This window comes from Molothrus aeneus, chromosome 14, assembly GCF_037042795.1.
Source record: "Molothrus aeneus isolate 106 chromosome 14, BPBGC_Maene_1.0, whole genome shotgun sequence".
NCBI lineage: Eukaryota > Metazoa > Chordata > Aves > Passeriformes > Icteridae > Molothrus > Molothrus aeneus.
Genome location: NC_089659.1, coordinates 6,848,527 through 6,871,839, shown reverse-complemented (window position 1 = coordinate 6,871,839; position 23,313 = coordinate 6,848,527). Strand labels below are relative to the sequence as shown.

Below are 23,313 nucleotides of genomic sequence, written 5' to 3'. Positions count from 1 at the left end.
ACAAACCTACTGCACTCTGCTCAGAAACTTTGTGGGGCTTGGTACTCACTGAATAATCTGAAGTTGAAAACCTTGAATGCTTAATTCTGCACCCCTGCTTCATTCTGCTTACTTATGCTGTTCAAAACCCAGTGAAATGAACTGCAGTTTGAGTATCCAGATACTAAGTCTAAACATGAGGGTTTTTTTCCTGAGTACAAGCTCTGAGGCTGTAAATTATTCATATTAATAATGGGATAAATCTGTTATGTATAAACAATGCAAGCAAACAGTAACAACCATTTAAAATTGTTAATTTGAGAATTTCTTTTCTCTGATTCCCTTTCATAAACAAAATATTTTTTTCATCAGGCAGTATTCATTATATTCATCCTTGGTGTAGTTACAAGGCAAAAAATGTGGATTATTGATGAAATAGATCATAATGACTCTTTCCAAGCCATTATCATTTATCATTTAAATATGTATTCAATGAGCTTTAATCTGCAAATTTTTCACATTTGGGAGACATTATGATTTAACAGATTCATTGTGTTTGCTTTATTCTTTTTTTAATACAATGCATGGCACATGTTCTGCAGGCTACACATGAAGTAATTTTACCTATCAGACTGGACTTTAAAAAAACTTACTAGAGAACAGCAGCTGATTATTAAGACCTCCAGTCTCCAGAAACACAACAGTGCAGGAACACTGTGTCATTATATTAATAAATGAGTCCTGAAAATCTCATAACCAGGTATACTGGCCTTTCTTCTGAAAAGTCTCAGTCACCCATTACTTCTAAGGACAGCACCTCAACCAATCACACCTGAGATTTCAAATATATAAATTTTCTCTAATCTCCTAAAAAGGTGCTTTTTCTAGTGACTTAGATTAAGCAAATAAAATCAATGAGTGCTCTCTCGTTGGTATTAATCAGTGTGAGTTGTGTACCATATATTACCAAGGATCCAAGCAACATCAGTCCTTGTATGTTTTTTTTTTAAATAACAAGAGTCAATGAAAAATAAGGAGAACAGTGGTTAACACTTTGGCTAAAGCAAAAGAGCACAGAAAGTTCTGTCCTTTGGAAGGTGATATTGGATTTTTGGGTCAGTGTTTGCATAGCTGCACAAGCTACAAAACTGCAAGAAAATCCTGCAATTGGCAATACATGAGCTCTTACCAGGTTTTGGCTACAGCAGATTAATTCCATATCCAGACTGTATATAATTCACTTAACACGCTTTCTCACTCAAGTTCTGAAATTTCCTGAACAAAATCCCTCTGAGAAGGACCTGCACTCTCTCTGAGCACACTCCCCTAGTCACCAGGAGCACTGCTATTTGCTTTGAAAGACATGATGGCTAAATGCAGACAAGCTCACCCACCCACAGTTCAGACCATGCCCTGGCTGTGCTCTCCTGCTCCCTCCTGACATCATCCCTGGCTGCTGAGTGGTGGGAGGGCTCCCAGCCAGGCAGGAGGCCAGGGAGGGCTCAGAGCTGCTCCTGTGGCACAGCTTCCCTCCTGCCTTTCCTATTTACAGCAGGCTGCTCTGAGCTGGTTCAGGGCTCTGACAGGGAGGGCAGTGATGTGCACATGACTGACAGATGTGCCAGGATCAGTTAGGAACGGTGGCCTCCAAAACATCTGTGAGACACTGCGCTCCTCCTGGGGATGCCCTGCTGCCCTGGAGCAGCTGGGAGCTCACCAAGGCACCACTGGGCTCCAGAGTGAGGAGCTCTGCCTGCCCCAGGAGGGGAGCTCTGACCACCCTCAGGCCATGCCTGCAGGCAGCTGAAAGGAATGACAGTGCTGAAGGCTTTTCTCCTCATCCCTCACAATTCTGCAGTTCCACAAAAAGCCATGGCAGGATGCTGCGCTCTGCCCACGTGAGGTGCACCAGGGCACCTTCATTCTACCCTCAAGCATGGTTTGCCCCATGCTCACATATTAATGAATTATTCATAGATTTCCTGAGGACAGAGGATTTTTCTCTTAAACACAAGTATTTTCAAGTATTAAAAGATAGGCATCTCAAAATAAAAAAGGAATCATCTATTTGGCTTAACACAAAATAATCTCACATAAAAGGAAGTATTTTTTAACAGCACACATCTACTTTATGGCACTGGTCTCTTAACTTCATGCTTATGAGTTAAGGAAACAGCCCCTTGGTGGATTACTTTTCATAGTTTGCTCAGTAATGTGTTTACAAAGCCATTGTTGCAACTAGATGCTTATATATTTTGATATACAGTCTGCACTACAACAGTACATCTTCAGAGGTTTCATGCTTATTTCAAAAACCGATTTAAATGGTTCTTTACCTGCCCTCCCAGCAAAACACAAGTTTATTGCCAGATACTCCAGGGCTCCGTAGTCCAGTCTGACAGTAATTAAGGCAGAATTAGTGGTGTTTTGCAGGAAATGATAACTGTGGCAAGTGTACAGCTGGATGGGCCAAATTCATCTCTGACAGCAAGCCCTCTGAAGTAACTAACTTACTCCAGGAATTAATTCGACACTTCAAATTTCAAATAATGGCCTCTATTTTTAACTGTCTGAAGCACATAACTCAGAGCCTGAGAAATGTTAAGTGGCTTTTATTTTCCTTTGTTAGAAAACTGCTCATCTACTCACTTGCTTTTTACTGTGTATCAAGTGTCTGCTCCAGAAATGGGGGTTTTGTTAAAACAATATTGCGTTATTTGTTAAGACAATATAATGCATTATTTCAATGCAACCTGCACTTGCTTAATGCTTATTTGCCTTGATAACGGACACTATTAGTGATAAACATTTCTCTAAACCATGCAAGGAACAATACAAACCCCATTAAGCAAAATTTTGTGTTTGCAAACATCTGCAACATTTCCTCTGATCCTATAATTCTAAACTAAACCAAATATGTAACAATTCCAGTACTTGGGCAGTAGAGTCCTAAGAAAACCAAAGGCAGTATTTTTTCATGCCTTCTGCTTGAATTTAGACTCCAAACATGGCCAAGGGAATTGGACTCTAAGCTTTGGCAAAACAATGTCTTCCACAATTTTAGCCATAGCTGTTAAATTTGCACCTAGCTCTATATGGTACTAGTCCGATTCCACAGCAGCTATCTAACTCTACAGAACAGCTAATCCAATTCAACTCCATTTGTCCATTAAGAAACATCCTTTTTCTGATATGTAAAACCTACATTTTTAAGGGGTTTGGTGGTTGGTTTTTTTTTGTTGTTGTTTGTTTTGTTTTTTGGTGTTTTTTTGTTTTGTTTTGTTTGTGGGTTTTTTTGCGTTTTTTTTTTTTTTTTTCAAGAAGCCAGCAATCCCTACCAGGACTCTAGGAAGGTATGCCTAGCTGCTGCCAGATGCAGCATTCCCCTGTGTGATGGGCGCTTGTTCTGCTCCTTTGTGACCTTGGGAAGGTGAGCAGGGCCCTCAGAGCATCCTCAGGACCCTGGGGAGAGTGAGGAAAGCCACAGGTTTACAGGAGATTGTGCTGCAAACTGATCTGCAAGATTCTTTGATTTTGGGATGAGGGGTATTCCCAGATAAAGGGAAAAAGAGCAGGAAATCCTTTAGGTGACCCTCAGCACCTTCTCCCTTCAGGCTACTGCTGCATTCTGCTCTCCATGGGGAAAAAAACAACCTCCTTAGGCAGTGAAGGACTTGCACTATTATCTCCCTCTGACTGTTGCATTGATTAGATTGGAAAATGAGTAACTTTTATCACACTTGATCTGAAATAGCACTATCTAGCTTATGTTTATCCCTTTCCATCTACAGAACAGATAATTGCATGGATCCTTGGAGTCAGAGGAGACACTGTGATGTCTCTTTTGATCCCTTGTGTCAGGTTAAAGGAGAAGAAAATAGAAAGTTAACCTGTGATTTAACGCTGGCCACTGTCTGGCTCCTGCTGCCAGTCTGGTCTGGGGGGTTCAGACCTTTGCAAGTGCATGTCTGGCTCCCTTCTCACCATGCAGGTTCTCTTGCTGCCACCTCAAATGTCACAGTCTGCTGGATTCAGCAGCATGAGCTCTGAAGTGCAATAGATTTTTGCCTAAAAAAAATCAAGTCACAATTTTTGGGGGGTTCTGCTTGTTCGTTTGGTTTTTGCCTTTCATTTCTCTCTTCCTTTTTATTTTTTTTTTCTTTTTGGTATAGGAAAAGACAGATTATTTCAATTAAGAGCCTGTCACTGACATTTGTAAGCACCCTTTCTTCAGTTCAGTGCAGCAGTTGCAGTTTTAAGTTTCTCCCTGCTTCTGTCAGGATCTAATTTTCAAGGCCCGTTGCCATGGCAGCAAGTTGGAATTTTAATCCAGTACTAAAGGTCAAGACAGGTCACCAGTTTCAGTTCCTCTTCAATCTCCCCATAAGGAGCCACAAAAAGAAGCTGAGATAAAGGTCTGACCTAACAAAAAATTCCAGTCTAGCACACAGCCAGACTTGAAGCTCTATGATTTGTATGGGCTTCCGAATTTGTCTGGAACTATTGAAATTCATGCTAAATCAAATATGGGCAGCACTGATTCACATTCCTCTCCCTGCAAAAAAATCATATCTATGTCCTTAAAACACAGTTGTGTGCATTTAAGTAAGCAGGGACACCCAAAAAGCAAATACTTAGTAGAGTCTAACAGGTAAATAGCTGTGAAAGCAATCCCCTCATTACTGCAGGCATTTACTGCTTCTGCAGGCTCAGATGAGCCTGACAGCTGCACTTACATCTTCCCTGACAATATGAGGTAGATGAATCAACATCTTTCTTTCAAAACCTGTAAGGATCATTTTGTGAAGCATTTTGAATAAACAAGACTTTCCAGTAAGGGACAATTTTGTTAAAGCTAAAGCACTTCCTCCTGTGTTTGCACAAGATGGATATTAATTAAACAATTGGTTTGTACCTACTGAAGTAAGGCTATAGACATCTCCCTCCTCCTCCTGGGCTACGTTTTCTTGGAAAGCTGCATTTGCAGCATTAGGAAAGTCTCAAAACGAATTTTCTGAGATGTATGGACACAGGTGAGCGAAGCAGCTCTTCCTCTGGGAATTTAAAGCAATAATTAGCCCAGCAGTGGGGAATATTTTCCTTTTTTATCGTTTGGGAGGATGTATTTGTAAGGTACAACTATTCTGAATCTGTGGCTCCAAGGGCTATCCAAGACAGAGAACAATGCAGTGAGCGTGGCCTTGCCCCGTGGGGTGTTGTGAGAACTTCACTTCATAAAAAATAAGCCTTCTGGCCAGAAAATTGATAGGTTTTGGAGCCCTGCTGAGCCCTCTGCCCAAAGGATAATGGTAGCAATAGAAGTTCCTCTGGATAGAGACTGTGAAGCTGAGAAAAATGTGGTGGATTATTGGGGTTGTCAGAGGGATTCAGAGGAAAGATGCAAAGGATTAAGTTGGTATATTAGGAAAAGTGGCTGTTAGTCTTACCTAGGGTGTTTAGGACACAAATTGAGAGTTTCAAGACCACTCTGGTATTATGAATGCCAAGCTTCGTGGCAAAATCCATTCTTCTCTCAAACTTACCACCCATTTCTGATTATGACTATTCTGCAGCATGGTGCAGATGAATCTGGGTGACAATTTTCTCTATCTCAGGCTACTAAAGTCTAAGCCATGACAGGAAGAATGAAAGGGACTGTAGCAAAGGGCATCAGGAAGAAAAAAAAAACAGAGAGAAAAATGGCTTGGCTCTGGACCAGAAATTTACTGACAATTTAAGACAAAGGGAACATGGTGAGGTCCAAATTATGGCAGCCAGAAAGCCAAGCAAGAAGTTCATTTGTATGTCTTTTATCAGCAAGTGTGGGTCACAAAACAAATGGGTGGGAGAGGGACTGAGTGTGGTGGCTTCCTCTGCTCTACTCTGATTTAAATGTTCAGATTTACTGAGTGCATTTGTTTTTCAAAATGAATGTTTGAAGTTGCACTGAAGTTCGGAAGTGACTCCATCCCACAGAAATGTAAATTGGGAGGTCAGTTTGAGACTGGCCTTAAGCCATAAAGGCACAACATATGCTGCTGCCTGTGAAAAAGCTCTTTAAATACAGGGAAACCTGTGGCAGATTTGCAGTCTAACCACTTTCCAAAATGGGAAATGATATGTAGCAGACAGGGAAATACATCAGGAATCCAAACATGTTACTCTGTGTCGTTTACCTCTCTCTATTAATGCTGACATTTCAGTGGTCGCAGTTCAGTGACTGCGTGCACTTGGCACTGACACAGGAGTGCATCCTGCTTGAGAACAAAGTATTTCAACTGCTACTCGTTAGTTAGGGCAAATAAATGTTGAATTTTTAATGGGGGGTTATACAGTATCAGAGGAAATTCAAATGGTTCAGTGCTCACTTGAGTCACAATCAGCAGTGCTGGCAAGAGTGCAGTTGGTTAGCTTGTTTCAGGCAGCCTAAAAGGCAGAATCCACTGATAGGCAAGAAAAATTATTAAAAATTGATCAGCAAAATATCACAGAATTAATTTAGTTCCATTCCCACAATTTTTTAAACTGATTTATAAACATGTCAGGAGAAAGAGATCATGGAAAAGAATGTATTAGGAAATAACTTTATTTTGACAGGGAGGTTAAACTGTATGTGAGCCAGCTGAATAATGAAAACAAATTAAAAGCCTAATTTAGAAATTATTTTGAATTATGGGCTTATCTTCAAAGATGAAGGGCTTTTAATTATGACACTGGATTTTCACGTATTTCACATCAGCTGAAATATTTTGCAAGTTTGCTTCTATAGGCAACTGTCCATAGGAAACACTTGTATATTTCATTCCAAATTACTTCACACATTGCTCAAAAGGCAAAGCCTGCAGCAGTGAGGAACAAAGCAACAGCCTGGACTGATTATCATTGCTTCAAACCCAGGAATTTACAAGGCAAAAGGATTCAAAGAAAACTTCTAGCTTACAAAACAAAACAAAACAGTAAATATGAAAGATGAGTGACATTTCTCAAAAGAGACCCTTCTATTTTCATCTGCTATTTGTCCCTTTAATACAGTGCACTGGAGCTCTCTAAAGATTAATGGAGTTCCAATTACATGCCACTGTTGTTTCACTTATCATAATTTGTACATGGCAGTGAGAGGCCCTGGTAGTCATGACTTTCCCAGTTTACCCGGAGGGAATATCTTTGGAACTTCCCACTTCTAGCAAACAGGCAGCACTCAGTGCAATGATTCAGGCTGGCCACGTGAAGGTAGGCTGTGACAAAAAGCTGGCTGTCACCACTGAGGGCTCAACTGGTGCTCCCACGCTTTGTTATGGTCAGCTAAAAACTGTAATTAGAAATAGGAACATTTCAGCTTCTCCTGTGTATTACACCTGGGCTGCATTGTGGCTGCAACACTGATAGAGAGTTGATACATAAATAGAAACCTGCTTCCTATGCCAGCTGGAGATGAATTTTACATTTTTGGTTCCTGGTACATTTTTGGAAATTATGCATGAACATGGAATGAATCCCTTTTTTTGCTGTTGTTTTTTAACTGATTTCTTTCCAGGTTAAGAATTCATCAGTGCTTCTTGATTTGAATGTTCTGAATAGTTCTGAATAACAACATTACTTGTTGTTGCAATATCTAATACTTGGTGTAAAATCCTCTTGATGTCTGATTACTCTCCATAAGGACCTCATGCTGATTCATTTCAAACCGTGAATTACCTTTAATTCATAGCTTGCACATGCTGCCAAATTTTGTTTTCTATGTTCCCAGGTGGCTGTCCCTGACACAGAGGAGATCTTCCAAAAAGCCATTAGATACTTATGAAAAGTATTTAGATGTCGAGAAGCACATTTCCATTTGCAAACACGCTTCCATCAAGTATTATGATAATATTTGGGATTAGGAAAGTACTGGTATTTATTTGATTTTTTTTGGAACTGTGAAGTGAAATCCTGGCCCAACTGAAAGCAATGCTGAACACACTTAGGAAAATCTTTGCTGAAATATCACAAAAAGATTTTCAGCTGCTTGCTTTAGTTTTAAGCTCCCTGTATTTAGCTGCTCACTACTCCACACACAGGTTGTGTACCATTAACTATGATGGATAACAAAAACTCCATAAAGATAAAACAAGTTGGTTTTGTCTGATCTATAAAAATGTGCTGCTCTAAGTTTTTAATGGTTTCCGGTAGTTCACTGAGCCCATGAGAAGGGCCTTTTAATACTGTATTAATACAGTAAGTATAGGAAGTAATTTTATGACAGGGGAAGAATACCATTATGATTACATTCTTCTTTTTAGCTAGGCTTTTATGGAAACTACCCAAGACTACTCTGCAGTATGATTTCAAAACACAGGATGTGCTTGATTAAAAAGGTTCTGGGTAGTTTCCAACTGGACAAAGGCCAAATGCTAACAACCAAAACAGAACAAAAGGACTGGATGTTTGAGGATGACATACTTGCAATGGCAATTATATAACAGAAACCCAAGTCATGAGCTGAGTCCGTCCCCTCAAATTCATGGAAGCTGACAGAAAATCCTTTGCAGTGCAATTGGTTGCACCTTATCTGTTTCTGCTTACTCTGCTTCATAATAAACTAATCAGAGCAGACTGGCTGAAAACTGACCACACAATGCCCAGCGGAGATTTACAGTGAATTTCAAATTACAAAAAGGGAAACCAAGTGCTGTAGTTTTACATAGCCTGATTTCAGCTGTAAAAATTCACCACAGTACACACACATGCATGCACATCAGTTTTCAAAATTTCATTTTCAAGATTTTTGAGTGCAACTTAGGAGCTGAGGTTAGTTATAAGTCCATGTTCTCATGTGCATAGGTGCAGAATTTAGAAAAAATCCTAACTATTCTAGCTTCTATTTTACTCACTGCACTGGGGATTGGGTTTATTCAGCATGTGGATGTAACAAACATTATAAAAAGGAGCAGGAAATTTGCATTTCAGAAAGCTTTACTTGGCCAAGAAACCATGCATCTTGCATCCCTCTACAATAGCAACACATTGGTAAATTAATCCATCTTGCAGTATGGCCTCCTCACTTTTTCCCCAGAAGCATGCACTTGAGAAGTTATCCTGGAAAAATTATTCATCCCTTTAGTCTGGTCTTCTATGACCCCAATGTCCCTACAGCTGAACCCTACAATGACACACAGACAGCTTGGCTGCTGGAGCAGGATGCAGCATCATAAAGGTAAAGTATCTCTGTGCTGCATTCACCCCTCAAGTAGTCATGGTATAACTCAGCAATATGGTAAATGCAAGCACATTATTACCAACTCCTTTGGATTTCTAACAACGCCAGTGGAATCTACAGGACTGTCCCTATGACCAATATAAATGGAAAAGATAATTTAAGTTTCACTTAAATTGCACATGAACTTAAAAAAGTTGGGTAACAGCTAGAAACATATCCAGGTCAAATGGACTCTAACAAAGCATACAGATGAACAAAGTCAAATTCAGCCAGATTTGATCAAACTGAAATATGGATGACAGATCCTATTGACAAAATACGTAATTGGTGGGGATAGAGTTTTGAAGTCAGTAAGACCATAGTGTGTGGCTGAGAGCGTAGCAGCAGATGTTACTGGGGATAAGCTGGACTGTCATTTCACTCATACACTGCAATATCCCCAAAACCTACCAGTGTTAGAGAGACTAAATCCTCCTTTATACAACTGCAATCTGATAAACACTCTATCATTAAAATACACAATGACTGCAGGAGCTGCCTGCCTCTCAGGGTTTGTTTGGACTGCACTATCCAGCTCTCCTTGATACCATTACGTCTTTCTGTCCCACTCCTGCTTTAATTTCATTATGTGCTCAAGTACTGCAATTCCCCATGAAGGTGCTGGTAACTGCACACACAGATCTAAAGAAACACATTGGCCTCGTAATTCCAAGCCTCACAGTGGACTGCCTTCTAACCTCCCAAAGCCCTGTGGAAATTCTTAGAAGCTGCCTTAACAATTTTTCTCCAGTAAAAGAGAAAAAGTGATAGTAATGGGTTAGCTGATCTTCATTTGGAAGCTAAAAATAAAAGTAGCTTTATTGCAGCTCTGATCTCTCATGTGTAAAATCTATCACCTACCGTAAGAAGGCAGTTCATTGCAGCAGAAATCTGATTGATAGTACTGGAACTTTAGATCAAGCAGCAGAACAGAGAACAACTGGTTCATAAAATGTACTCAGTGTCTTCGGGTTTTATATCAGGCTTCCTATAGAGAGCTTTGGTCCCATTAAATGCACTATATACCACTGAGCTCTGAAGCACTGTTCTTTTGAAATTCGGCTTATAACTATAAACCATGATTGACAAGTCTATTACTGTTGGTTACAAACTATTGAAATATTGTATTTTATGATACACTCACTAAAATATTTTTCACAGTGGAATCCAAATACATTTTCTTTTAGAGAAAAATAATTTTAAGATGCAATAATATTTTTTCCTTTATTTTTTTATTATGGAATGTGCTTGATGCTAGATTTGGATCCCTTTGATGTTCTCAAACATGAATGCACCCATCCTGTTACCAAGAACTGTGGGTACAGTTAGCTAGAGTCTTCACAAAAAAACAAGTCATTACTGGAAGCCAAACAGCAAAGGGCAAAAATTAATTTGTTACTAAGTTTAAGAAATAAATGCTATTCATGCAAATTAATCTAAATATCATTAGCATGCCTATCCAATTCTAATTTAATCTGAAAAAAACTATTTAATTTTAAAATTTGATCATTTACTCGGCCACAGTTTTGTAAAGGTTTACTCAACAAACTGTATTTGAATGAGCACTTCCATGACTTGAGTTTGTGGGCGAAGAACTGGACCTTCAGAGCCTGCTGAGTACATGAACAGGTTCAGCACCCACATCTACACTAGTCCTGTCCCTCTCACACAGTCACAGACACATCACTGAACTCCAACAAGACCTCTTGTGTACACTAACTTGCACTAAAAATCAGTATATTTAAATTCATTTTTAAAACTTGCCTAGATATCTCCACATTGATTTTTCTTCCTCTATAGGGATTTTTTAAAATTGTGTCTTTAGTAGATTAAGGGCAACCACTAGAATAATTTTGAAGTAATTTTAAATGAACATATTGTATTTACACAACTGTCAGTTAAGCTAGTGCAGTTCTGCATTCAGTACTTTAGAAGACTTAACACTAAAAAACCCAGCAGCTCTGAACTGAAATCAGATCCATACATTTTCATAAGTATAAAACAAAGGCCTACTGTTCAAAGTTGCTATTTAGCTCCTGTTTGCAAATTAGAGAACCTGGGATAAAAGAAAAAACAATTCCTTCTCCACTCACTGCTACACTACTGCAGCCTTACACCAGAGAAGCACCAAGGAAAAATGGTCTAACACAATGGAGAATTAGTTCTTTCACAATTTTCAACTGTCACATTTATAGATCATCTATGATTTTCAGCTGTTTCAAAGTGTATGAAACTCAAGACCAGCTTTTCAACACCAGCTAGCAGAATAATTCTGTATGATGTGTTTTACTCTCTCTCACTGTATGAATGTAAAAATTCCTGCATCATCTGTTCATTGGGTTGCATTTTCTATTGTAAGAGGCTTAGTATCTGATGAGAGAAGCATAAAAGTGATTTAATTTTGGCAAGCTGTAGAACTAAAATCAGCATTATTTCTGCTTAATAAACTCATCTTTCACACATACCTCTGTTAGCTAATGCTTAAAAAGAAGAAACAGTAATAAGCATTGGAAACATAAAACTGGTTTATGGCTAATTTTTAAGGACTACAGAGAACACCTGAACACCAGGACAAGATTATGAGCAGAGCTAGGTTTTAGTTACCTTTGGAGAAATAAGCTCATGCTTTATGATAAATTTAAAATGAGATTTAAAGCTGAAAATAATAATACTTACGACTTTTGTGGCACTGACTTAGTTGCAACTTTCCCTGCTGGATCACTCCACTCTGCAAACAAAGGAAACACATTTTCAAATGTCAAAAGATTACTGTAGAATTAAAATGCACCCAAAGCTGTCAGCCCATCTAATTATACTTGGTTTCACAACATGCCACAATGCATAACATGTAATAAAAAATGGAACTGATCTGCTTTAGCACCACAGAAATTAATTTTTTAGCCTTTGTTTTAATGATGTTAAGCAGACAAAAAAAAAATACCCAACCCTGACTGTTAGGACTAGGATGATAAAGACCTACTTTGTACATTGTATCCTGAGGTCAGATGTTGGGAGTCCTACAAAGAAGAACACACAAAATGTCAGCATTAGTTAAATAAGATGAAGAAGGTAAGATATATCTTGGCTTGCTAGATTAAGGGCACTGGCACAATACCAAGAGGGAAGGAGATGGCACAGGGAAGGGATCACAGCATTGTTAAGGCAGCACCAGTGACATTAGTTTAAAAAAAGCATTAACTGTGGAGACAGAGCACCACAGAGGGACCCTTCAGAGCTCAGGCAGGAGCATGTCCTCAGCTGCTGTAAATCTACACCCCCCTTTATGGAGACACCTCACAGATTTACACCCACAGCAGCCCCAGCCTTCCCCAGGCTTGGCCATGGATGTGTGCAGGAGCCATGCAGGATGTACAATTTAGAACACAGCATGAATGCAGCTATGCATTAAATTCAGTGCCATTGCCTTTCTGTTGTTTGATCTCACTGCCTGGAACTACAGTAACCTTTTATTGGTAGTCACTGTTTTTATTTGGACTGTGACACACGGGATTTGATAAAGACACAGGAAGTAGATCTTCACCTGATGGAAATTGGTCCAAATCCAATGAAATCAATGGAAGTACGACAACTTAAAACCAGCAAAGGGTCTGGCTTGCAATAGTGAGCATGCTAATGCCAGGATTCTTGTTGGTTAATAATTATTAAGCTGTTTCTTTAATGTCACAGTGTTTTCTGGCTTAGTTTTTCTCTAGGCTCTGCAGTCCACAGTGATTGTCATCAGCTTTCCTTCCAAGCTGAGTTTGATCAGTTGAAATTAAGGTGTTATTTACAACCTCATCCTACAGCCAGGCACTACTTTGCTGGAAGTGTTAGTTCTCTAGGATGTTAAAGTCATTAAAGCCCTCACTGCACTTCCTCTTAGGGCATTATTAGTTCCTAATATTATATTGTGCTGTCAGTCAGTCCCTTGTGAAATAAATAATGCCCTAAGAGTAAACATGGCACTTTAAATTTGAATGTCAAAGGGATAAGTTGTTTTGATAAGCTCCACCTCTTTTATCACACTTTTAAAATGTATGTTTCTCATGAGAATACCTTTATTTTAATAGCTAAATTGAAAACTTCTAACAGTGCCTGTCTGGTTTATATGGTTGGGATAAGTTGTTTTGATAAGCTCCACCTCTTTTATCACACTTTTAAAATGTATGTTTCTCATGAGAATACCTTTATTTTAATAGCTAAATTGAAAACTTCTAACAGTGCCTGTCTGGTTTATATGGTTGCACAACCTAGCCATATTATGTCCTAGATGCATAATTTGGCTAGCCATAATTGATTTAAAGTGATGTTCTGAAGAGACATTTCTGTTGTATTTTTTAAAGACTAGCAAACATGAAAATATTTATGTGATTGCCTATTTCCTGCAATGCTAGCTCAAAAAAAAATCTAATATATATTTTGTATTGAAGTGATGTGGTCAAGAATTTGAGGATCAACATTTAATGTGCCCAGAAATTACCTTTGATGTGGATCTTAAAAGTTCAAAGCCAAATTGATAGAAGCAGAAAAGCAAACCCAAAATTTTAGCTTCTCTGAACCTCTGCTTATACTGCTACCAATGGAGATAGTGTCAGTTGAACCCTTTAAGGCAAACTGTGTCAATACAGGTTTTTACCTGCTGGAAGCTGGGTTTTTGTATTTGTTTTGGTTTTTTTTTTTTTTTTTAATTTATATAATCTCTTAATTTAGTGTTCTGTTTCTGATGAGCCCTTCAGAAACTGGTTTGAGTCCTGCAGAAAACTGCAGTGACAGTGGCAGTGCTAGGGCAGTAACAATCACATTCCATTAAAATAAGACATTCTGGGCACTGGCTTGGGTTTTGTTTAAGAAGCCACAGATATTGCTAATTTAATTTCTTTCCAACTAAGTATGGTGGCTATATTTCAGACAGGGGAAATCAGTAAGAGCAAAATCGCATTCCAGCTTCTAAATCAGGATATGATTGCTTGAACTAAAATGTTAAGCAGTACCAGTTTAATAAGCTATTTTTCAAGATTCTGCCATTGGAAAGAAATTTTTATGTAGCTCCATGACAGAATGGCATAAATTTCCCACCGTGGGGAAGTTCTCTTCTTCCCCAAACATCATCAGCTCAGGTTTTCAAGTCCCAGCACGAGATACCTCTGGCAGAACCTGTCCCAGGTACGAATGAGCCTGATTTCTAGCAGTGCTACTGGAATCACAGCCAGAAGGCAATAATGCAATGTGGGCTAAGGGCATCTTCAGATCATACAATTTAACAATTCAGTGTGAATTACATGAACTAGAGGCACTCTCTAGGCAGCTGTGCCTAGACTCTGTGCCTCCCTCTAGGGTGTGACACAGACAGATGCCACCATGCTCTTTACATGCAGGGACCTTTTCAGTCACCATAACTTGACTATGCAGCCAAAACCTCACCATCCAATCAATCAGTAAGTGAGAAAAAATGTCCATTTCAAACCTTTACATTGCAGAAATAATAATGGAAGAAAACCAAACAAAATATATTTTACTTGATGTAAAAAGATTCCCATAACAACAGAGATAAAAAGTTCACTTTGCTTCCACTGGGTCTTCTGCAGCTTTAAATAAGCAGTTCTACTAGTAGCAACTATCTGATTGGGAATTTCCAACTAAAAATAGGATCAGAATTGTTTTAAGCGGGACCGATTACAAAAATAAACTCTCCAGCAAAGATCACTCAACAGAACAGAAGAGAATGTTAATCAGGTCACTGGTAATAGCCCACTTGTACCTTGCTTGGGATAGAAAACTTGGTCTGCTCAGCCTTGCCTGGAGTGTGAATAGCAGTGAGAGGAGGAGGCCAAGAATGGGTCATCTCCTAGGGAAAAAAGAATAGTTCAGAAAAAAAATTCATGTACATAGAGAAGAAAGAGAGCTAAAAATGGTCCCATCTGCTCCACTGAGCCTGGAGATGCAATTGCTCAAGGAATCCACCCCACCACCTCACACCCTTGGGTCACAGATGAACACCTAAACAACTCCACAGGCAGGACTCAGAATGAGAGTGAGGACAGGTTTTACTCTTAAAAATTGTGACCATCCATGTCTCCTGGCTCCACCTCCATGGCCAGTCTGCTAGGCTGTATGAACAGAGCAGGGCTGTACCTGCAAAGCCCAGGCAGGAAGGGGGCCCTCCTGTCCAGCACTGGGTGCAACCCTGCAGGGGAATGCATGGTGGCAAGATGCAGCTCTATTCAAGACTGCAGAGTGGCAAAAGAAACACGAGGCAGGTCTGGAAAAATCTGGAATGGGCTTGCAGCATGAATGCCTGGTGTATCAGAGAGCAGGGACAGCACCCCAGCATCTTCTTGTGGCACTGGCCATAGGCTCTTGCTGTGATTAACAATGTCACAGCCCCAGAGCACTATGGATTCCACTTTAAAATGAGGGATTGAGAAATCAGGTGAATCCAGTGAAACCTGCCTACCAGACCATCTAGGCAAAACCCATCCATTTTCTAGATCAGTGTGTTTATTCATCATTTGTACACTCATGTCCCAATTATCTTTAAAGAAACAACCTGGGTGCCCATGGCTCCCAAGCACCAGCAGAAGAGCAACACACACCCACTCCTTCCTGCTGCTGCCCCAGCAAGCCTGACAGGACCACACTGGGGTTTGTGCACATTGGAGCAGGGCAAAATCACTAAAACCAAGGAACTGCACAAGTGCTGCCTTAGGCAGAGCTTGTAAATGCCCTTCTAATTAGTGTGCTTTATGGAGATACTGCTTCTTTCTTGCTTATCTTTGTTTTTAATTTAATAAATATCCAGAGAGACAGTAATAGTTATCTCTGGCATTCTGTTGCATCTTTGTCTTGGTTGTTTTTTTTCCTTGCCTAAAAAGCTCAGAAAGAATTCTTTCTTGAGACAAGAGAGGCAAAGAGCAGAAGAGCACCCAATCTCAGAAATGTTATGTACAATGGCCTGACTGCAGTAAACTACACTTCCCAGCTGCTATTACACACTGGTCAAACCCAGGGCTAGTCACAATGAAGCTTATAAAGAGACCAGTTTCTGTAGGTAACATGACAACCACTCAAATGAACAACAAATAAAAACATAACATAATGCTATTGATTAAGAAAATATAGGTGGTGCAAAAAGGGTAGTGTGGTGGGTGAATTTTGGCTAAATACATGCCCTGGGTGGCTACAGCTGATACTAATTACAGTTCACTGAAAACAGAGCCAGCAAGTTTCAGAATTATAGTTGTCCCTCCCAAATTATGTGTCATACAGGAGAGAGAAAGGAAAACTCTGCACCATGGTCCTCAGTCAGTGGGACAGGCAGACACATTGACTTCCTTGGGCAGATGGGCCAGGCTGCACCCCTGCAAGAACTTCTGGGTTCCTGCTGTGGAGCCCAGGGCCAGTTTTCACTAGACAAACCCAAACGGTGGCAATGAGGTGGAAAGGAGCAATTGCTGAATGGCTCATCCCTCCTGGTGTGTGAGGCTGTGGCAGGTCAGAGCACAATTAAATGGCACTGATTTTCTGACCTCTGCACAGGGGAAGGCAGAAAACGATTTCAGCATCCTCTGAACTTTTCTGTGAGATAATATAATCCAAATCCTGCATGCCTTGGCCAAAGCTTTTGCCATGGAGGTTGCTTTGTGGCAAATCTCTTCATAGCAAAATGATGAAACAGAGAATATATCACATAATTAAAAGAGGGCCAGGCATTCTGACTGAAGACAGAAATGAAGAATATTCTAGAACTACAATTATAGGCTTGACCTCAGTCTCTTCCTGCCCACACAGAAAATGTACAGAGAGCCTGGGATCCATGGGGAGGTGATGCCAGCAAACATTTCAGAATATTGCCTGTCAAAACACATATAGTATCCACTGCCTACCTACTTGGCAGGCTGAAGTGTAAGCAAACCTAGTCATGTCTCTATTAGGGGACACGTGAATATAAAACAGTGGGAAAAGGAGCCTGCTATTATTTGAGGAAATTCAACTACAAGGTAAGACATTCTGCCTCCACTGATGTTAAGACTATCCAATCTCTGTGTTTACAGAATGGCCTCATGAGCACCAAAATCTCTTACAAAGGTACAACCTAGCTACATGGAAGCATTTCACTTCAATTCTCCCTGCAATGAAAATTATTGGACAGAAAATTCCAGATAGGATCACACACATGTAACACAAACATTTAAAGCTCATATAAACCATACAAACCAACTGTGTGTGGAAAGAGGAAGAAAGTATATATTTAGCTAAAGAAACAGACCTACATCTACTTACAGACAAGTGCCAGAGCACTGCTGACCAAAGAACCTTGAGTGGTGGTAGAGAAAGTTTTGAGTTCACTCATCTGAAAAATTTCACTTCAACATGTCTGGGCAGCAACCCCAGACTCACCACCACACAGCTGCATGTTGCAGTCACACAGAGCTGAGCTACAGAAGGACATGCACGAATGGCACTGCACTGTTGTCAGTGAAGGGTCAAAATCCCAGCCCCACACCCTGCAGGGATGTGACTGCTTAGCTCACTCCTGCTCCGTTCCTTCAGCACAGACAGGTTACTCTGGAGCATCAGGAGAAAAGATGTCATTTGTTTCATGACTTCACCATTTTTCCTTGTGCTCCAATTTCTTCTGGAGGTCCCTCATCCTTAAGTACTTGCTAAGCTCTATTTTGTTTAGCTTGTGAAATCTGATATATTCACCTTCTAATATGTTAAAACTATAAAGAGCCACACTGATGGTGTGTGTTGTGTATGCATCCACTAAGATGTGTCTGTAACCACCTCAGTTTGTAAACACCTGGGAAAATAGACAGGGAATTAAATTAGTGGTTTTTTCCAGGAAAAGTTAAAACACTTTAATCAATCCAAATTTGGAAGTATTTAGAAATTCCTGGAAGTAAAAATAATAAAAGCAAGCATATGAAACACTTTAAAGAGGAATTTAATGGAAACAAAGTAATCCCACAAAATTGAGTTAGGATTTATTTTCACATGGTTTGGACTTAAAATAATTCCAAAATCATGTTAACTGTTGGAGTGGGTAGATGACTGCTATAGAAGCATGCATTTTTTTTTACAGACCTGGAGATTAAATGAGAAAGTAAACCTGCACTGTTTCTTGGCTTAAAAGTCACTGTGGTCCTCTGATGTAGTAACATCAAGCATCCTCCTTTCTGAAAATTATTTAAACATTGTTTTAATTGACTCCATGTGTTTTATTTATTAGAGCTAGACATGCTTGTCTCTTCAGCTAAGTCTGGTTTTTTTTTGGCTATAAAAGCCCTCAGGTAAGTAACTAAGAAGGACACATGCAGACACGATCTAATGAATCACCCAAAACACAAATACCCCAAGCAAACCTTCCAAGGGATGCAGAGGTACAAGGCCAAATAATGATTTAAATGGAAGGAGAGGACTGGGGAAGGATTTAAATTTGCAAGTTTTTAAGGAAGAGGTCAGAGAGAGAGAATTGAGTACAGGGGATATGGGGCAGATGGTAAATAGCTTTACAAAACCAGTCCCTAAAATTAATAGCTGCCTTCAAGATTTATTTCCCGTCTCTGTATTTCATTTTTCCATCATTTCCTTCTTGTTCAAAAGAAAGTGTACCATGTTTTTAAGTGCAGATAAAAGCACTGAGCCTGGCTCTGTGAGACCATTATGGAAAAAAAGAAGCAGGATTGTGTACTCTGTGTTCCTACTGAGGCAGCTTCCCTTCCTAGTGTGCTCTGAACTGCTTAGCCTGATCTAATTTGAAGTCTCCCAAGATACAGGGCTCATGCTACTTCCCTTGGGAGAACTGAGGGGAGACATGAGAACAGCCTTTAATTACAGAAAGAGCTGTTCCTAAAGGAGAGAATAATCTGTTCTCCAGCTTTATGGAGGATATGAACTTCAACTGCAGCCAGAAAAATTCCAGTTAGAGGTAAGAGAAAGCTCTTAAATGGTAAGGATCCTGGAGCACTGCAGCAGAGTGCTCAGAGGGCTCCATGGACCCCATCTGTGCAAGAACATCCCTAAGAACAGATAAGCACACATCAGTCAGGCATGGCTTAGGCAGAATTGATTCCTACACTGGGACAGGGATCTGTAGGAGATGATAAGATTCTAAGACCCTTCCCAGCTCTTTTCTTGTTCTGTAGTTTTGATAGATCACAACTGGTTTGGCCAAGCCCTACCCTTACTGCTTCTCTTGTGGATACCTCCACAAAAAGGCAGAAAACAAAGCTACAATCCCTTTTTTCTTTTTCTTCTGTGGCCACCAAGGCAGTCTCAGGACCGACATTTTCCCACATCATTAGAGGGCAGCCAGTGGAGCAGGAGGACCATCCCTACACACATCTCTAGCAATAAATTCAGCATGAGGCCACTGCTGCTAAAGAGACCTTACCTGTGATATTCTCTGTCAAATGACCCTCTCTTTTAAATCTTAGCTGACTTTTAGTACTTTTAAATCTTAGCTAAATCTATTGCCTTAAACTTCCTCCAATTTTTGGAGACACAACATGTTAAAGTTGCATTCAGAAAAAAATAATATGTGAAGAATAGATGTTCTGAGGTTATTACAAACTTGATGTTACAGCTGGTGCTAAGCAACCTACTGCCTTGATTGAATAAAGATAGGAATAAATACAGCCAAGTGATTTACCATTTATTAAAGACCCTATTAATGATTTATTAATGTTTTATTAACTATTTATCAATGCAACCCTTGTAAAAAGCCTGTCTTGTTTCACAGCATCTTTCTGGTTTCTGCATTTATACAAAACTGATCAAACTCTCTCTGGTAGGAAGCCAGTAATGTATGAGGGGCGGCCACACCTTCTGTGTGAGATGCATACTGAATTAAAAACCATCTCAGCCTGTTTCAACTTTGGGGGAAAGGCTAAGGAAAGAATGGATATATAGATATATATTTATACATGGAAATGATAAGCAAATGACACTAAAGCCTAAAGGAACACAAAGACAATCAACCTACGGGTTGTTTTTATTCATATTCTTTATGAAGGAATGCATAATTTGAACAAGCAGCTGGAAATACCCTGACCAGTAATGTGGCCTGCTTTATACTGGGTCAAAGGCTTCCTTAGGAAGGGATTTTGATACATTTTTGGTATTGACATGGACATGATAAATTCATTAATATACATTGATTATGATGTTTCAGGATTTAAAAAAAAATCTCATCAAAGGGATTCCACACCTTTTTCCCTGTGAGAGGAAAAAAAATTAAAAGACTTTGGTGATGGCCTCCAAAGAAAGCTATTTTTCCTGCTATGAATGTTAAAGCTGAAAACCTTTTACTCGTGCAATTGTTTTAGCAAATTTATTACGAGGGGCTAGTGCCCAGCACATATATTTTGAGGAACAATGTGGTGGCATCTACAATAATGTCTTTGTCATACTACAATTTATCTTGTTACTGTCTCAAAAACTGCTTGAAAGACAATTGCAAATACAGTGCATACATGCCTGAGTTTATTATTGAGAAACTAGAGTTGATTCCACAGAAAACAACCATTTTTCTGACCACAGCCTAAACCACAGCGTTCACCTGTGGGTTTATCAATGATGACTAATAAGTTCCCTTTGCCAGCTGGGGAATAGGATGCATTCCATATCATCCAATGTCAAATTAATATTTCTTTCCATTTTAACAAGAAGGGGACAGACAAAAATTATATTCTGTGAAAATGAATATAGAAATTGCTTTAGAAGCCAATTGTGGTTGACTATAAATTTTACAGCATATGTTTTTCTTTCCTACTTTGTTAGCATTTGGAAACCCACAAAGAAATATGGGTATTTTCTTTTTCTGTTGAGTTTCTCAGTACTCTATGACTCCTGTATACCTCAAACTTTTCAATATATTTTCCTCATACTGTAGCTTTTATAACTAATAACACTCATATTCTTTGCTTAAAGCATTTACAAGACAATAAAAAAAAAAGTAAATCATGATTGATGCACTTACTGCTCTAACCAATCTTGTGTGTGTGAAGAAAAACAATGCTCCATTACAGTGAGAAGGTATCTCAGCTCAAGAGGCTGTTTCAGGGGGAGAGTAATGAAGCCACAGCACATGAACCCACACTGGACTCAATTTCACAAGTCTGCTACGGTCCTAGGGAAAGCATAGCCTGTAAAAGTGTGTGTGCCCTGACCAAGGATGCAGCTCCCTGCTGGGCCTGGCCCCAAATGCCCATGCTGTGTGTACAGGAGCTTACCCCCAAGGCTCCTCTGTCAAACACAGTCAATGCTTTTCTCCAAGGTGCATCAGGATAATTTTCTTCAGGGTCCACCTCAGGAAGATTCTATGGTCAAAATGAATGTATTGAATGTACTATATTGCCTAGGACAATCAATCCTTCAGCTCGACACCAAGCAGGTTTTGTGCCCTTCAGCACCTTCTCATGTGTTCTTAGCATTTTTAGGAGCATGCAGCACAATCCCCTATGGACCCACTATAAAACATTATATACCCATTATATTGGAGCTGCACAGAACCAGAGATCTGTATCCCTACTCCTGCCTGCCAGTCTTAGACTCCCAGTATGAGTAAAGTGCATGTAGGACATGGGCAGTTCACAGAATATAACTGGCAAAAAAAATCACACAATGTAAAAAATGAAGCAGGACCTAACAGCAAGCACATGGAACAGCTTTCCTGACAAGTTTTATGTGATGAGAGAATTAAGAGTTCAGTAGGAAATGGGGATGTTGGAAGTCATGAAGCCAAAGGTAGATACACCCAGCATGTGTGACAGCCTGTCTGACCACCATGTCTTTGTCTTTCAGCACTGTCTGAGCTTCCAGCCAAAGCCCAGGATATGAGCAGGAGCCAGTGCTGTCTTTGGGATGAGCCATGAGCTTCCAAATGGTGCAAAGACAGGCATATACTGAGCAGGAATAATGACAGTGACTGGAGTGGTAACTCTGCTTCCCAGCCAGGACAGGCAGGAGGAATCCTGTCAGCTGCAGGAATGTGGCGATTGTTAAGGACAGGCCATAATGTGGTGTGCAAGGAGAGGATGATCAGAGTTTTGCCAGGCACACAGGAGGTGCTGGGCCACAGGAGGTGCTTCTGTTTCTATATAACTGTTCCTCTGCACAGACCTACTGATAGGCCAGGAACATCAGCTGTCAGGATGGGTCAGACTCGAGGTCCTGCTCCTCTGGGATGCCACAGACACTGTTTGGTGTGTGTCTTCCACTGAGCACTTCAGGAACACCAAGGCAATCATGAGGACAAAATCCTGATCCTCCATACTTACAAATTCTCAGCTGTGCTGAGACTTTTTCTGTTTAATATAGCATCCAGAACTGGATATTGGGTTCACACAAGCTAACACCAGTTTTAGAAATCCATAATACACCCATAAATATTCAGGTGCCTGCAGTCACATGTACCAAACCCAGTTCCAGGAGGGGAGGCATCCTCCAGCTGTCACTCCTGGTAACTGAATTAATGGCTTTGTTGCCCAGCACACAGAACCAGACCCTGCTTTGTACAGTGCAAAACTTCCTACTCTTGGCAGCTTCTCAACCCCACTGAGATGCACTGCCATATCCCACTGATTTTATTTATTCAAAATAATACTTGTTGGTAACATCCCCAGGGATGGCACATCTTATTGTCACAAGGGCCCCACGAGGTAGGAAGTATGCATTGAACTGTTAAATAGAACATAAGATCCTGGCACTACAAGAGTATAGTATAAACAAAGGCACAATAAGTCATAAAAAGCTAATTCTTTCAAAAGTTACTAATACCAACATTTAATTTCATCTCAGCAATTTAAAAAACATTGGCAAAAAACCCATTCTCCAAGTAAATAAGCAACTGTGTTTTGAAACTATTCACTGCTGGCACTTGTTTAAGGGAATCTGGTAATTTGTTCCATCCATCCTCAGCTTCACAAGCAAGAAAGCATGTCTTGAATTGCCTGTTTTCTTCTCTGAAACTTAGGGTTCACACCAAGAAGAGAGCAGAACTATAATTTACAGTTACAAAACAAGACTACTCCTACCCTAAGGCACTCCACTGTGTGCATTTATACAATACATTACATCATCTCCTTTACATTGCC

The 23,313-nt window shown here is 39.9% G+C and overlaps 1 protein-coding gene across 1 annotated transcript in view; it reads right to left on the bottom strand.

Annotated features, from left to right (window-relative positions):
• AFF2 (ALF transcription elongation factor 2) overlaps nucleotides 1-23,313 on the bottom strand; it is a 304,091-nt gene that overhangs the window by 117,676 nt on the left and 163,102 nt on the right. Inside the window, exons 5-7 of the mRNA XM_066559790.1 lie at nucleotides 14,973-15,059; nucleotides 12,195-12,231; nucleotides 11,891-11,942 (exon numbers count right to left, since the gene is read on the bottom strand). Coding sequence (XP_066415887.1) covers nucleotides 11,891-11,942; nucleotides 12,195-12,231; nucleotides 14,973-15,059 — 176 coding nt within the window. The remainder of the gene's footprint in view (nucleotides 1-11,890; nucleotides 11,943-12,194; nucleotides 12,232-14,972; nucleotides 15,060-23,313) is intronic.